Source organism: Aethalodelphis obliquidens, unplaced genomic scaffold (assembly GCF_003676395.1).
Source record: "Aethalodelphis obliquidens isolate GAN/ISIS:26980383/991018 unplaced genomic scaffold, ASM367639v1 scaffold5, whole genome shotgun sequence".
NCBI lineage: Eukaryota > Metazoa > Chordata > Mammalia > Artiodactyla > Delphinidae > Aethalodelphis > Aethalodelphis obliquidens.
In genome coordinates, this window is record NW_020837949.1 from 51,433,394 (window position 1) to 51,451,415 (window position 18,022).

At 34.1% G+C, this 18,022-nt stretch overlaps 1 protein-coding gene across 2 annotated transcripts in view; it reads right to left on the reverse strand.

Annotated features, from left to right (window-relative positions):
• Positions 1-18,022, reverse strand: part of STK31 (serine/threonine kinase 31) — an 84,443-nt gene continuing 66,421 nt past the window's right edge. The window contains exons 22-23 of one of the 2 annotated variants that reach the window (XM_027101325.1): positions 17,159-17,227; positions 1-162 (exon numbers count right to left, since the gene is read on the reverse strand). In XM_027101325.1, coding sequence (XP_026957126.1) covers positions 1-162; positions 17,159-17,227 — 231 coding nt within the window. The remainder of the gene's footprint in view (positions 163-17,158; positions 17,228-18,022) is intronic. The other variant, XM_027101326.1, reaches the window with a different exon arrangement.

The window sequence follows — 18,022 nt, forward strand, 5'->3', positions numbered from 1 at the left end:
TTATTCTTCCTCTTTTTTTGGGGTGTATTCAGTATCTTTTTCTGAGTTTGGAGTTGATTTCCCCTTTGGTAGCAAAAAACATTCAGCATTGAAAACTTGCTCAGCAGTCATTGAACTTCTACAATAGATCAAGCTACAGAGGAGGGATTTGACATTATCGTCCTGTAAGAAAAAAGATGTTACAAAACAAAAATAAAATCAAACCAAATGAATTAAAGGACAAACTTGTAATAAGTAAGGAGTATCCAATTCAAAAATACTTTTAATCAATGATACAGAGCTAAAATCAATTTTTCCTATTTAGGTTTTTAAAAAATTTTTACCAAACTCAACTGGCTTTTATTGGAAAGGGATTAATCCAGTATTAAAACAATGGAATCAAATTACAGGGAAATAATATAAAAGGAAAAAGAAAAGAATAACAACTGAAATTGATCAAAAACAAGTGAAATTTTTTTTAAAAAACTGTATATTTTCCTTCTTTTTTAGGGCACTAGTCAGAATTTGACACTATGAAAATTTTACACTGAAGCTCCTCTGTCTGGAAGGGTAGCCTAACCTTTACTTTGTCAACTGCTTCTGGTTTCATCTGTGAAATGATCTCCTCTTGAAACATTTCTACCACTCCTAACACATTATCATCATTATTACAGAGGCCATATTTTATTATGTACCACAACTTCGAAGAATGTTATTTGTGTTATCACATGTAAATAACATTATAATGTTCCTCTTCCACTAGTTCCACCTCCCAAAGTATGCTTTTTTTCTTGCTCCCTATGATGAATCCAATCAGAGCACATTTCACACTGAATAAAAATCACCTATTTATTGGTAGTGTCCTCATTAGACTCTAAGATGCATAAGACCAGAAACCTTAGTTTCTCACTTCATCCCCAACAACAAGCACAGTGTCAGGGATATAGCAGGTATTCAGTATACATTTGCTAACTGAATGAATGCCAATGCCCATACTGAATTCTACAGAATATGTTTTTAAACATATTTAAAGATAATACCTTTAGTAAGTATAAACTGACTAAAAATTACAAAATCTAAATGAAAAAAACTAGCACACACTCTTGAAAGCCACAAAAATAGATTTAGAACAAGTAGAAAATCATATCATGTTCTTGGACAAAAAGGATCTCATCAGTAATGAGCCAATTTTTAAGTTAATTTATAAGCTTTACCTGATTCCAATAACATACAATCAGTTTCTCCCTCTTAGAACTAGATTAGTTAACTGTATAGATCTTTTGTAAGAATGGTGAGAACAGACATGAAAGTTCTGATAAAAAGTATCAAGAAGGAAGAAACTAGCCTTTCCAAGTATTAAAAGATATCATACAGTCTGTAAATTAAAGGAATATGGCAAAAGAATACGAATAAACACACCAATGGAACAAAACAGAAAAACTAAAAATACACTCTTGTACAAATAAAATTTTATTATAAGAAATACAACATTTCTAATGGGAAAAGGGGATAACTTTTTAATAAAAGGTACTGGGACAAATGGACCCAATGGAAAAAAATAAAATCAGATCTATTCCTCACACCAAACACCAGGATAATTACAAATGTATCAAAAATCTAAATGTATAAAATAAAATTATCTGATTACTAGGAAAAAAGTTTTCTCAATTCCCAAAAGTAACTATAGACAAAAAATTTCTACCTTAAGGTTATCCCTCTCGCAAATTATAAAATATTGTAAAATTATAAAACACAGCTAAAGAACAAAAACAAAAGCAATCTCTAAATGTCAAAATTAAACAAATGAACTATGTATCAGGTAACATAATCACACAGAAAATTATTTTAACTGACTTTAAAACAAGTATTTTGGCTATACAATCATAGTGGGATAAGGATCTAGTGAGATACATCCTAAAGAAAGACCTTCAAAGAAATGTTAAAGTGTACTCAATAACCTTACTGTTTCTAATAATATCACTGTTATTTTCAAACTATCAAATTTATTTCAAGATGAAGCAATTATGTAATTGTTAATATCATAAAAATGAATATTAGTATAAAAGGAAAGAGTGAATTTATAATTAAAATTAAGTAAAAAGCCTATAATCTTGAATTTTATTTGGAAATACCTATACAAAATATGCATTCATTTTTCTTTTTCTAAAACAAAAATGAACTTCCAATAACAATTAACAACCTTTGCAACCCATATTTTTGTCTCTAAATTTCCTGCTAAAAGGATACCAGCTTCCTTGGGAAAATGGCTAATTCCAGTCATTGGGCAAAGAATGTACAAGATAATAAGGGACATCTTATGCAAAAAGCAAGTTATAAAAGACAATTCAATTTGCGACAAAGGTCACAGGATCCATCTTGAATAGGGTTCTCAACAAATTAGAATTTGAGCAAAATACTTTTTTAAATGACTTCAACAAATTGAGACACATTAAAATATGTTTAAATCCACAAGACTATAATCATACCATTAAAACAAAATTTTAAAATTTGATTGATACCTTTTAGAGGTTGCCAAGACACCAACTAATTTTTCTTAAAATTTCTTTCCCTGAACGAACTAAAATGTAGGGTAACCCAATAATTGTTGAGACAAAGTTTATCAAAACATTTCAATTAATAAACACAGATGCAATAACAGAACTGGAAAATCACCAGTATTCAACAAAACGAAGTATCTATAGGACCATCACTAAATGATGCTAAAATCACTAGGCAGTGAATGGAAAAATTAAATAATGAATGGAACAGTTTAAGAAATAATGAATGAAACAGTTTAAGAGATCTTTGAGATAATATGAAGCATACCAACATTTGCATTATAGGAGTCCCAGAAAAAAAAGAGAAAGTGAAATGAGTTGAGTTGAAAATGTATTTGATGAAATTATGGCTGAACACTTCTCAAACCTGAAGAAGGAAACAGATATACAGGTACAGGAAACACAGAGGGTCCTTAACAAAATGAACCCAAACAGACTCATACCAAGAGGTATCAAAATGTCAAAAGAGAAAGAATTATAAAGGTAACAAGAGAAAAACAAAGCATCACATACGAGGGAACCCACATGAGACTATCAGCTTATTTTTCTGCAGAAATTTTTCAGGCCAGAAGGGAGTGCAATAGCATATTCAGAGTAATGAAAGGGGAAAATCTTGAACCTAGGATACTCTACCCAGCAAGATTATCATTTAGAATTGAGGGAGAGATAAGGAACTTCTCAGATAAGAAAAGCTAACAGCTCATAGCTTAAAGATTTTTCTCTAAATGGAAAAGAAAAGGCTGTAACAAGAAGAAAGAATCTACAGGATAGGAAAAATCCCATTAGTAAAGGCAAATATATAGTAAAGGCTGGGGATAAACCACTTAAGCTAGTAAAAAGATTAAAAGACAAAAAATTCTAAAAGCAACTGTAACTACTAAGAGTTAAGGGATAAACACAAAGATGTAAAATATGACATAAAACATACAAAATGTGGGGGAGGGAAATAAAAATATAGATCTTTTAGAACCTGTTTGAACTTAAGTAACTACCAGTTTAAAACAAGTAGATATAGTTATAGGTCAGCATATATGTACACCATGGTAACCACAAATCAGAAACCTTCAACAGATACACAAAAACTAGAAAGAAAGAAACAGAAGCAAACTACTAAAGAAAATCATCAAACTATAAGGGAAGAAACAAAAAGAGAAGAAATAAACAGAAAAGAACTTCAAAAGTAACCAGAAAAAAGTAACAAAATGGCAATAAGTACATACCTATCAATAATTACTTGAAGTGTCAATGGACTAAATGCTCCAATCAAAAGACACAGAGTAGCTGATTGGATAAAAATTAAGGCCCATCTGTATACTGCTTACACAGAACTCACTTCAGAGCTAAAGAAGCACACAGACTGAAAGTAAGTGGATGGAAAAACGGTATTTCGTGCAAATGGAAACAACAAAAAACTGGTGGTAGTAACTCTCATATCAGACGAAATAGACTTTAAAACAAACTCTGTAACAAAAGACTAAGAAAGGCATTATATAATAATAAAGGGATAAATACAAAAAGAGGATATTACACTCATTAACATATATGCACTCCACACAGGAGCACCTAAAGATATAAGGCGGGAGAAACTGAAAACAATACAGTAACAGTAGGGTACTTTAACACCCCACTTACATCAATGGACAGATAGATCATCCAAACAGAAAACCAAGAAGGCCACAGTGGTCTTACATGATACAATATATCAGTTAGACTTACTAAATATCTCCAGAACATTCCATCCAAAATCACCAAAATATATGCTTTTCAAATGCACATGTAACATTCTCCAGGACAGATCACATGCTAGGCCACAAAACAAGTCTCAACAAATTTAAGAGGACAGAAATTATATCTAGCATTTCTTCCAATCACAAAAGAAGCTAGAAAAAAATTACAGAAAAAAAAAATGGGAAAAGTACAAATATATGCAGACTAAACAACATGCTACTAAAAAACCAAGGAATAAAAGAGGAAATCAAAGAATAACTCGAGAAGTGAAAATGGAAACAAAACTTTCCAAAATCTATGGGACGTAACAAAAGCAGTTCTAAGAGTGACACTTATGGCAATGAAGACCCATCTCAAGTAACAAGAAAAATCTCAAACAACCTAACCTACAATCTAAAGGAATTAGAAAAAGAACAAATGAAGCTCAAAGTCAGTAGAGGAAGGAAATAATAAATATCAGAGAGGAAATAAATAAAATTTAAAACTAATTAATGAAACCAAGAGATGGTTTTTTGAAAAGATAAACAAAACTGACAAACCTTAAGCCAGGTACATGAAGAAGAAAAGGGAGAGGCCCCAAGTAAACAAAATGAGAAGTGAAAGAGGAGAAATAACAACCAATACCATAGAGACACAAAAACAACAGAATACTACAAACAGTTTTATGCCAGTAAATTGGACAACTAGAAGAAATGGACAAATATCTAGAAACATAAAACCTAGGAAGACTGAGTTGGGAAGAAATAGATAATCCGAACAGACTAATCACCAGAAGTGAAACTGTAATTTAAAAAACTCCCCATATACAAAAATCCAGGAGTAGACAGCTTCACAGGTGAATTCCACCCAACATACAAAGAAGAGGTAATAACTGTCCTTCTCAAACTATTCCAAAAACTTGAAGAGGATGGAACACTCCCAAATTCATTCTACAAGGCCACCACTGCCTTGATACCAAAACCAGACAAACACTCTATGAAAAAAGAAAATTACAGGCCACTATCTCTGATGAATAGAGATGCAAATATCCTCAATAAAATACTAGCAAACCAAATCCAACAATATATAAAAAGGATCATATACCGTAATCAAGACAGATTTATTCCAGGTATGCAGGGTGGTTCAATATTTACAAATCAATCATTATGATACACCAGATTAACAAAAGGAAGGATAAAAATCACATGATCATCTCAGACACAGATAAAGCATTTGACAAAAATTCAACATCCATTCAGGATAAAAACTCTCATCAGAGTTTGTACAGAGGGAGCATATCTCAATGTAATAAATGCCATTTATGACAAATCCACAGCTAACATCATACTCAACAGTGAAAAGCTAAAAGCCTTCTAAAATCAGGAACAAGACAAGGATGACCACTCTCACCACTTCTATATACAATAGTATTGGGAATCCTATCCATAGTAATCAGACAAGAAAAAGAAATAAAAGACATAAATTGGAAGGGAAGAAATAAAACTGTCACTATTTGCAAATGACATAATACTATATATACAAAACTCTAAAGTCTCCACCAAGAAACTATTAGAACTAATAAAGGAATTCATTAAAGTTGAAAAATGCAGGATTAATATATAGAAATCTGTTTATTTCCTACACACTAGTAACGAAGTATAAGAAAGATAAAGCAAGAGAACAATCCCATTTAAAATCACATCAGGGACTTCCCTGGTGGTCCAGTAGTAAAGAATCGCCTTACAATGCAGGGGATGAGGGTCAGGGAACTAAGATCCCACATGCCACGGGGCAACTAAGCCCACGCGCCACAACTACTGAGCTTGTGCACCTCAACTAGAGAGCCTGCATGCCGCAAACTACAGAGCCCATGCACTCTGGAACCCGCGCACCACAAGAGAGAAGGCAGCATGTCACAACAAAAGATCTCGCATGCCTCAACAAAGATCCCACGTGCTGCAACTAAGACCTGATGCAGCCAAAAATAATAAAATAAATAAATAAATAATAAATCTTTTAAAAATAAATAAAGAAAACCACATCAAAAAGAATGAAATACCTTGAAATAACCTTAACCAAGGAGGTGAAAGACCTATACTCTGAAAACTATAAAACTCTGATGAAGGAATCTGAAAATAATACAAAGAAGTGGAAAGACATACTATGTTTTTGGACTGTGAGAATTAATATTGTTAAAATGACCATACTACCTAAAGCAATCTAGAGATTAAATGTAATCCCTATCAAAACACCTATGACGTATTTCACAGAAATATAACAAATAATCCTAAAATTTATGTGGAACCAGAGAATAACCCAAATTGCCAAAGCAATCTTGTGAAAAAAGAACAAAGCTGGAGGTATCACACTCCCTGACTTCAGACTATACTACAAAGCCACAGTAATCAAAACAGCATGGTAATGGCACAAAAAACAAAGACATAGGTCAATGGAACAGAATAAAGAGCCCAGAAATAAACCCATGCACATATGATCAATCAATCTACAAAGGAGGCAAAAAAAAAAATACAACGGAGAAAAGACAGTCTCTTCAATAAGTGGTGCTGGAAAACTGGTCAGCTACATGTAAAAGAATGAAATTAGAACATTCTCTAACACCATATACAAAAATAAATTCTAAATAGATTAAAGACCTAAATGTAAGACCTGAAATCATTAAACTCCTAGGGGAAAACATAGGCAGAACATTCTGTGACATAAACCCCAGCAATATATTTTTTGGGTCTATCTCCTAAAGCAAAGGAGATAAAAGCAAAAATAAGCAAACAGGACCTAATTAAACTGAAAAGCTTTTGCACAGCAGAGGAAATCATTGACAAAATAAAAAGACAACCTACTTAATGAGAGAAAATATTTACAAATGATATGACAGATAAGGGGTTAACATCCAAAATAAACAAACAGCTCATACATCTCAACATCAAAAAAACAAACCCATTTTAAAAATGGGCAGAAGACCTGAAAAGACATTTTTCCAGAGAAGACATACAGATGTCCAAGAGGCCCATGAAAAGCTGCTCAACATCACTAATCATCAGAGTAATGCAAATGAAAACGAGACATCACCTCACACCCATCAGAATAGCCATCATCAAAAAGAGCACAAATAACAAATGCTGGAGAGGGTGTAGAGAAAAGGGAACCCCCCTACACTGTTGGTGGGAGTGTAAATTGGCACAGCCACTGTGCAAAACAGTATGGAGGTTCCTCGGAAAACTAAAAATAGAACTACCATATGATCTAGCAATTCCATTCCTGTGTATATATACAAAAAAAATGAAAACAATTCAAAAAGATACATGCACCCCAATGTTCGTAGCAGCATTATTTACAATTGCCAATATATGGAAGCAACATAAGCGCCCACTAACATATGAATGGATAAAGAAGATGTGGCATATATATTCAATGGAATATTACTCAGCCATAAAAAATAATGAAATTTTGCCATTTGCAATAACATGGATGGACTTGGAGGGTATTATGCTAAGTGTAACAAGTCAGACAGAGAAAGACAAATACTGTATGATATCACTTATATGCGGAATCTAAAAAAATAAAACAAATTAGTGAATATAAGAAAAAAGAAACAGCATGACACATATAGAGAATAAACTAGTAGTTACCAGTTTATTGGAGAGGGGAGGGGGGAGGGGCAAGATATTGGTAGGGAACTCAGAGTTACAAACTACTATGTATAAAATACATAAACTACAAGGTATATTGTACAACACAGGAAATATGGCCAATATTTTATAATAGCTATACATGGAACATAACCTTTAAAATTGTGAATCACTATGTTGTACACCTGAAAACTCATAATACTGTATATCAAATATACCTCAATAAAAAAATAAAGTGAAAATGCAACCCACAGAATGGGAGAAAATATCTGCAAATCATATATCTAATAAAGGACTTGTATCTAGAATATAACTCTTACAACTCAGTAATATAAAGATAACCCAATTTAAAAATGATCAAAGGTTCTGAATAGACATTTCACCAAGAAAATATATATATATATATATATACACACACAAACAGCCAATAAGGAAATGAAAAGATGCTCAACATCGTTAATCATCAGGGAAATGCAAATTGAAACTACAACAAGATGCTACTTCACACCTACTAAGATGGCTAGAAGCAAAAAGTCAGGTAAAAAACAAGTGTTGGGGAGGATGAAAACTTGGAACCTTGCCTGATACACTGCTGATGGAAATTTGAAATGGTTGCAGCCACTTTGGGAAACAGTCTGGCGGTTCCTCAAACAACTAAACACAGAGTTACAGCTTGACCCAGAAATTCCACTCTGAGGTACATACCCAAGAGAAATGAAAACATATGTCCACAGAGAAACCTGTATACCAATGTTTACAGCAGCATTATTCGTAATAGCCAAAAGGTAGAAACAACCCAAATGTCTATTAACAGACAAAAGGATAAATAAAATGTGGTAAATCCACACAATGGAATATTATTCAGCCATTAAAAGGAGTAAGTACTGATACACATTAAAACTTGGATAAACCTTGAAAACAGTATGCTAAATTAATGAAGCCAATCATAAAAGTTTACGTATCATATGATTCCATTCATATGTATGTCCAGAATAGAAAAAATCTAGAGAGACAAATAGTACATTAGTGGTCATTTAGGACTGGTGTGGCTGGATAGTGACACAGAGTGTCCATAACTAAGGAATATGGAATTTCTTTTTGAGGTAATGAAATGCTCTAAAACTGACTGTGGTGATAGTTTGCATGCATCTTTGAATATACTAAAAATCACTGAGTTGTAAACTTTAAATGGGTGAACTGTAAGGTGTTTAAGTTATTTCTCAATAAAGCTATTTTAAAATGATTATAAAACTTCACTGAAAGACATGCCATATTTCATTTAACATAAGGGACATTAAAACACTAAGGAATTAAAATATTCCCAATAAAACTATGAACCATGATAAAAAGACTTCGATTATGAGAAATAGCCTAACTTCAGAGATAATAAATTGTTTTAAAAAAATAGTAATACTGGGACTTCCCTGGTGGCGCTGTGGTTAAGAATCCACCTGCCAATGCAGGGGACACGGGTTCGAGACCTGGTCCAGGAAGATCCCATATGCTGCGAAGCAACTAAGCCCATGTGCCACAACTACTGAGCCTGTGCTCCTAGAGCCCGCAAGCCACAACTACTGAAGCCCGCACGCCTAGAGCCCATGCTCCGCAACAGGAGAAGCCACTGCAATGAGAAGCGCACGCACCGCAATGAAGAGTAGCCCCTGCTAGTCGCAACTAAAGAAAGCCAGAGCACAGCAACAAAGACCCAATGCAGCCAAAATAAATAAACAAATAAATAAATGTTTCTTTAATAATAATATTGTATTTATATTTGAAAGTTCCTAGAAGAGTAGATCTTAAAAGTTCTCATCACACACACACACAAAAATTTGTAACTGTTATGGTCATAGATGTTAACTAGACTTACCGTGGTAAGCATTTTCACAATGTATATAAATATTGAACCATTATGTTGAATGCTTAAAGCTAATATAATGTTATATGTTAATTATACCCCAATTTTAAGAAATGAAAAAAAGAATCAATTTTTGCTACATGATATATGTACCTTTGAATATAATTAAAACTACTTATGTAATTAGTTAGAACAAAAAATATTAGTAATAATAATAAAATCTATCTTACAATCAATACAAGTAAAATAATGTCCTAAACAAATGGAGAGCTATTATTTTCCCAATCACAAAAATAGTGTATCATTAAGATAGCAATTCTCCTTCAAATTAACCTATAAATTCAATATACTTTCAAAGTCTCAACAGTGTTTTTCAGAAGAGTTATTAACAAGTTGGTGCCAAAATTCATATGGAAAAATAAAGTGACAAGAATAGCCAAGGCAATGTTAAAGAAAAATGTGAGGAAGGAAAGCCAAAGCCCTCTACAAAGATACAGCATTTAAAATAGTGTAGTGCCAGCACAGGGATCAATAGTCAAAGAACAGAATAGGCCCAAAATAGGTTCATGAATACATGGAAATTTGATACAGCATAGACTGGCATTATTAATCAATGGGGAATGACCGATTATTGAATAAATGGTGCTGGGTCAACTATCTGTCCACATGTAATAAGATAAAATTAGATCCTTAACTTCATACCATACACAAAAACTGATTTGAGAAGGATTAAAAATATAAACGGGAAATGGAGGGAAAAGGCAGGTCCAAGAAATAGCAGATGAAGATCATTTAACCAGAAAAAATATAATAAAGCAAGATTCATTCATTCAAAAATATTTATTAAGGTCCTACTATGTGTAAAGCAGTGCTACAGACACTGGGGATACAATGATGCATAACACAAAGTCCCTGCTTTATTGAGCTTACAGACCAAATATAAATTTTTTTAAAACTTAATGAAACAATTATCTATTTTTAAAAGGATACATACACAGACTTTTATAGAAAGATTCACAAGAAACTAGCAATAACAAGTGTTTCTAGGGAAGGGACTTGGATAGCTGATGGAATACAAATAGAGAGATTTCTAACAACATGTGCTTCCTCTTGTAACTCTTGAATTTTGCATCATACACGTTATGTGAAGGAACAACTATTTGAAGGAACTAACCTTATAATAAATATAAGAGTTGTACAATAGTGAAATGGGTTGCTCCAAACTTAAAGGTATTTAAGCAGAGAATGAAGGCCATCTGTTAGGGATATTATTGAAGAAATTCTCCCAGGAGGCTGGGGACAAGTGAATTAATTATCCTCTCATACCTCTTTCATTGCATAATTCCATGATTTCTCTCCATTTGTGACATGGGCCCTGCAAAGTCCAGACAAGAGCTCCCTCATTTGTTTGATAACTATGCGGGATCACAAAATGTGGGTAAAGACAACACCATTCCCAGCACTAATGGCTGCCTCAGATAGAAGCAAATACTGCACATGCCAAGTATTCTTCTAATTTAATGTCCACACATAGCTACCCACATTAAAGAGAGACTTCTTGTGTTTATTCATCTTCCTTACACATACAGCTAGCAGAGTGTCTAGCACATGGCTGACAGATTACAACCTGTCGTAGGCAGACCTCTAAGATGTCCTCCAGTCAGCCCTACTTCCCAGTATTCATTTTGTTACGTTATCCCATCCCTTTGAGTATGGGCTTGACCTAGTGAAATGGCTCTAACAAAGAGGAAAAGTGATGGATATCACATCCATGAGCTGGTTATGAAAAACTGTGACTTATGTCTAACTAACACACTCTTTTCTACTGCTTTCTCTGCTTATGCACTTTGATGAGAAAAGTTGCCATGATGGAAATACAGCAAGCTCTGGTCAACAACTAGAGAGAAACTAATTCTGCCAACAACTATGTGAGCCTGGAAACAGATCCTTCCTCAGTCGACCTTTAAGATGACTATAGCCCACCCAACAACTTGACTGCAGCCTGTGAAAGGACATGAAGTAGAGGATCCAAATAAGCTGCACTGCTGGCTCACAAACTTTTAAGACAATAAATGTGTGTTAAATCACTAAATTTCTGGATAATTTGTTACACGGTAATTTTTCTATCAAACCTGAAAGAACATGAGTTTCAAGTGTTCACTTTGGGTGAAGCTGTAACCTGTAACTGCTAGTTTTTTAATGGCAAAAACTCTGTATCATACATTTTTCAAAAATGTAAAACATTATCAACCTTCTTCGTTATTCCATTCTATAGAGATGGCCGGTAGGTGTAATGAATAGTTTCATAATCTCCCAAAAGTTGTCTCCAATGTTTTTTACTACTGCCCAAGAAGTGGGGCAAAACTCCTTAATAATCATTCTTAATGTGTGTTTAAAAATTAATTTCATGGGCTTCCCTGGTGGCGCAGTGGTTAAGAATCCTCCTGCCAGGGCAGGGGCCACGGATTCGAGTCCTGATCCAGAAAGATCCCACATGCCACAGAGCAACTAAGCCCGTGTGCCACAACTACTGAGCTTGCACTCTAGAGTCTGTGAGCCACAACTACTGAAGCCGGCGCGCCTAGAGCCTGTGCACCGCAATGAAGAGTAGCCCCTGCTCACCACAACTAGAGAAAGCCCGCGTGCAGCAATGAAGACCCAATGCAGCCAAAAATAAAGTAAAAAAAAAAATAGATAAATTTATTTAAAAAATTAATTTCATGGGATAATAGTAGGTACTACAAAACAAAAACTTTTTGGTCAAATAAGAGACCATACAGAGTTAAACAAAACTATGTGTGTTCCTTCATTGCAGTTCCAACTACCAAAAGAATATGAGGTCATGTCAGCTGGAAGGAAGAAATAAAACTGTCTTCGTTCATAGATGACATGACTGTCTATGTAGAAAATATGAAAGCATCCAATAAAAAACTCCTAGAACTAGTTGAGTGACTATAGAAAATTTGTAGGCATAAGGTTAATATACAAAATTCAATCATCTTCCTATATACCAGCAATGAACAAGTAGAATTTGAATTTTAAAACACAATACCATTTGTATTTATACCCTCCAATATTAAATACTTGAGTAGAAATCTAACAAAATATGTACAGGATCTATTTGAGAAAAAAATTATAAAACTCCGATGAAAGACATTAAAGAACTAAATAAATGGATATTCCATGCTCATGGAAAAAAACACAACATTGTCAACATATCAATTCTTCCCAACTTCATCTATAGATTCAATGCAATCTCAATCAAAATCCCAGCAAGTCATTTTGTGGATATCAACAAAATGATTCTAATGTTTACACTGAGAGGCAAAAGCCCCATAATAGCCAATACAAAATTAAAGGAAAAGAATAAAGTTAAAGGACTGTTACTATCCAACTTCAAAACTCACTGTAAAGCTAGAGTAGTCAAGACTATGTGGTATTAGTAAAAGAATAAGCAAATAGATCAGTGGAACAAAACAGACCCACATAAATATAGACTGATCTTTGACAAAGGAGAAAAGGCAATACAATGAAGAAGATAGTCTTTTCAACAAATGGTACTGGAACAACTGGACATCCACATGCAAAAAAATAAATCTAGACACAGATCTTATACCTGTCACAATAATTAACTCAAAAAGGATCACAGACCTAAATGTCAAATGCAAAACTATAAAACTCCTAGAAAACATAGGAGAAAATATAGATGAAGCTGGGTTTGGCAAAGATTTTCAAAATACAATACCAAAAGCACAATCCATGAAAGGAAAGAATAAACTGGACTGCATTAAAATTAAAAATTTGTTCTGCAAAAGACACATTCAAGAAAATTAGAAGACAACCACAGATTGTGAGAAAATATCTGCAAAAGACGTATCTGATAAAAGACTGTTATTCAAAATATACAGAGAACTCTTAAAACTCAACAATAAGAAAACATGATTAAAAAATGTGCCAAAGACCTTGCCAAATACCTCACCAAAGAAGATATACAGGTGGCAAATAAGCATATGAAAAGATGCTCCACATCACGTGGCACCAGGGAAAAGTAAATTCAAACAATGAGATACTAGTACACATCTATAAGAATGGCCACAATTCAAAACACTGACCGAATGCTAGTAAGGCTGTGGAGCAACAGGAGCGGTTACTCATTGCTAGTGGCAATCAAAAACAGTACAGCTTAGAAGACAGTTTGTCAATTTCTTTAAAAACTAAACTATTTAAATATATTATTACCATACAATCCAGCAGCTGCACTCCTTGGTACTCACCCAAGGAAATAAAAAACTTATGTCCACACAAAAACCTGCACATGGATGTTTATTGAAGCTTTATTCATAATTGTCAAAACCTGGAAACAACCAAGTTGTCCTTCAGTAGGTGAAGAGATAAATAGTGGAACATTCAGACAATGGATCAAGGCTAAAAAGAAATGAGCTATCAAGCCACGAAAAGACATAGAGGAAACTTACGTGCATATGATTAAGTGGAAAAAGCCAATATGAAGAGGCTACATACTGTATGATTCCAACTATATGACATTCTGGAAAAGGCAAAATTATGAAGACAGGAAAAAGATCAGTCTCCAGGTGTTTGGAGAAAGTAGAGATGAAAAGGTAGAGCACAGAGGATTTTTAGGGTAATGAAAATACTCTGTATGATATTATAATGGTAGATACATGGAATCATACATGTGTTCAAACCTGTAAGAATGTACAACACCAAGAGTGAATCCTAATTTAAGCTATGGACTTTAGGAAATAATGATGTATCAATGTAGGTATCAGTTGCAACAAATGTATAACTCTGGTAGGGGATGTTGATAATGGATAAACTGCATATGTGGAGGAAGGAAACCTATGGGAAATCTCTACCTTCTCATTTTTGCTGTGAATCTAAAACTGCTCTTAAGAAAATAAAGCCATAAAAGCAGTTGTAACATAAAATAGTCTCTTAAAAAAATGGCAAGAGAACTTTTACAGTCTGATCATTATGACTTTTTTAACATCTTTATTGGAGTATAACTGCTTTACAATATTGTGTTAGTTTCTGCTGTATAACAAAGTGAATCAGCTATACATATACATATGCCCCCATATCCCTTTCCTCTTGCATCTCCTCCCAACCTCCCTAACCCACCCCTCTAGGTGGTCACAAAGCACTGAGCTGATCTCCCTGGGCTATGCAGGTGCTTCCCACTAGCTATCTATTTTACATTTGGTAGTGTATATATGTCAGTGCTACTCTCTCACTTTGTCCCAGCTTGCCCTTCCCGCTCCCCCAGTCCTCAAGTCCATTCTCTACGTCTGTGTTTATTCCTGCCCTTCCCCTAGGTTCATCAGAACCATTTTATTTTTTTAGATTCCATATATATGTGTTAGCATATGGTATTTGTTTTTCTCTTTCTGACTTACTTCACTCTGTATAACAGACTCTATGTCCATCCACCTCAGTACAAATAACTCAATTTCATTTCTTTTTATGGTTGAGTAATATTCCATTGTATATATGTGCCACATCTTCTTTATCTATTCATCTGTCGATAGACACTTAGGTTGCTTCCATGTCCTGGCTACTGTAAATAGTGCTGCAATGAACATTGTGGGACATGACTCTTTTTGAATTATGGTTTTTTCAGGGTGTATGTCCAATAGTGAGATTGCTGGGTCATATGGTAGTTCTATTTTTAGTTTTATAAGGAACCTCCATACTGTTCTCCAAAGTGGCTATATCAATTTATATTCCCACCAACAATGCAAGAGGGTTCCCTTTTCTCCACACCCTCTCCAGCATTTATTGTTTGTAGATTTTTTTGATGATGGCCATTCTGACCGGTGTGAGGTGATACCTCATTGTAGTTTTGATTTGCATTTCTCTAATGATTAGTGATGTTGAGCATCCTTTCATGTGTTTGTTGGCAATCTGCATATCTTCTTTGGAGAAACATCTATTTAAGTCTTCTGCCCATTTTTGGATTGGGTTGCTTGTTTTATTGATATTGAGCTGCATGTATATTTTGAAGATTAATCCTTTGGAAACACAAAAGACACTGAATAGCCAAAGCAATCTTGAGAAAGAAAAATGGAGCTGTAAGAATCAGGCTCCCTGACTTCAGACTACACTACAAAGCTATAGTAATCAAGACAATATGGCACAAAAACAGAAAATATAGATCAATGGAACAGGATAGAAAGCCCAAAGATAAACCCATGCACATATGGTCACCTTATCTTTGATAAAGGAGGCAAGGGTATACAATGGAGAAAAGACAGACTCTTCAGTAAGTGGTGCCGGGAAAACTGGACAGCTACATGTAAAAGGATGAAATTAAAACACTCCGTAACACCATACACAAAAAATAAACTCAAAATGGATTAAAGACCTAAATGTAAGACCAGACACTATAAAACTCTTAGAGGAAAACACAGGAAGAACATTCTATGACATAAATCACAGCAAGATCTTTTTTGACCCACCTCCTAGAGAAATGGAAATAAAAACAAAAATAAACAAATGGGACCTAATGAAACTTAAAAGCTTTTGCACAGCAAAGGAAACCATAAACAAGATGAAAAGACAATCCTCGGAATGGGAGAAAATATCTGCAAATGAAGCAACTGACTACGGATTAATCTCCAAAATATACAAGCAGCTCATGCAGCTCAGTATCATTATACTTTTATAGACATGTTGCTGCCATATTTAACTCCTTAATATCTAGTCACACTGGGGACTATTCCATTTCAAAAGATCAACGTTGAAGATTCACCTCAAATAACTATTTGGTGGCATTTTTGAACAGCCTCTTCCCTCCCCTTTTTTCTGCCAAATTAAAGATCAGCTCCCTCCAGAGTACTTTCTTAATATTCTATATATAAATATTGGTTGTTTACTTGTTCACATTTCTAAATTATTAACTCCTTCAATGCTGTAATCCTATAAAGCAGCACCTAGTTCAATTCCTGATATAGAAGATACTCAAAATAGGTTGTCTGTATATCTATATCTATCTATCTATCTATATATATGTATCAAAGCAGTATGAATGACACAGATGTACGACAAAGAAAAGATACAACCAGGTACTTATAAAAAGTAGTAAAAACACTAATTTTAATATAATGTGATCTTTGAAGATATAGCAAAGACTGTTTTTCCTTAATTATTACACAGATTACACATACAATTTGTGTGACAAACATACAATCCAGTAGTACTCTCTAGCAGTAGTTTTCTGGCAATAGTGTAAGTTCTGCACTTAAATTTTTTCAATACTTCTTTACTGTGAATGCTATTTTGTATTCTTACAAAAATAAGAGGACATCTTCAGTCAAATATTTAAGTTTATATTACTGTTACACACCTATATCACAGGTTTCCAATCAGTAAATGACAAAAAGGTAACATACCAAATGAAACTGATCCACCTTTGGGATTCCATCCTCATTTGTCTCAAATTTCTGATTTTGAACAGAGAGCTGTTAAAGAGAATGAGAATGAATAAGTTCCCAATGTACCAAAATACTGATCCTATAGCAGAGGCAAATCTGGAACTTTTTAGGTTCTAGAGAGAAGAGCAGAGCTCAAAGAAAGCACATTAGTTCTTGCAGGATAAAAAAACTTTCATAATAACAACTACCAAACAGTCCCTGGGGCTCCTAACATATCAAGCAGAGTTGATGTACACACTATAAGCACTTTTAATACTTCCTCACTCTATAAGCAAATATATTAAAATTTTGTAGCACTCCCATTCATGGTTCTACTTTATGTCCACAACCATTTTCTTCTTTCTTCTCATCTTCAATTTATAATATCTTGCTCTGTTTTCAAGTACCCCTGCGAACTGCCTTATATCCTTTCTGGAACAAGATAAGGTATTTAATAAATTAAGGTAAAGTCAGCCAAAAGGAAGGCATATATACACAAGGCTGAAACTCTGGCAAGAGGACTAGATTACTCTCATAAGTGTAAGAACTGCAACAAACAGGTGGTACCAGAAGCTATGAGAGTAAACAACAACACCCAAGGAAGGGCTGTACAGTGAAAACTTTAGTAGGATGTGGGCTAAATCCTTCGGAACACTAACATTTAACAGATAGGTAGTAAAGAGGAGTAAAAGAAATGCCCAGTCACAGAGGCAAAAGAAGAACTTAGAAGGTATTGTGTCACAGAAAACAATGGGTAAAGTAATTACTGTGGATATTTTTTTCCTGATAGATCAGACTTAACCATATTTCTAGGCTAAAGGAAAGGTGAAGAATAAAAAGAAA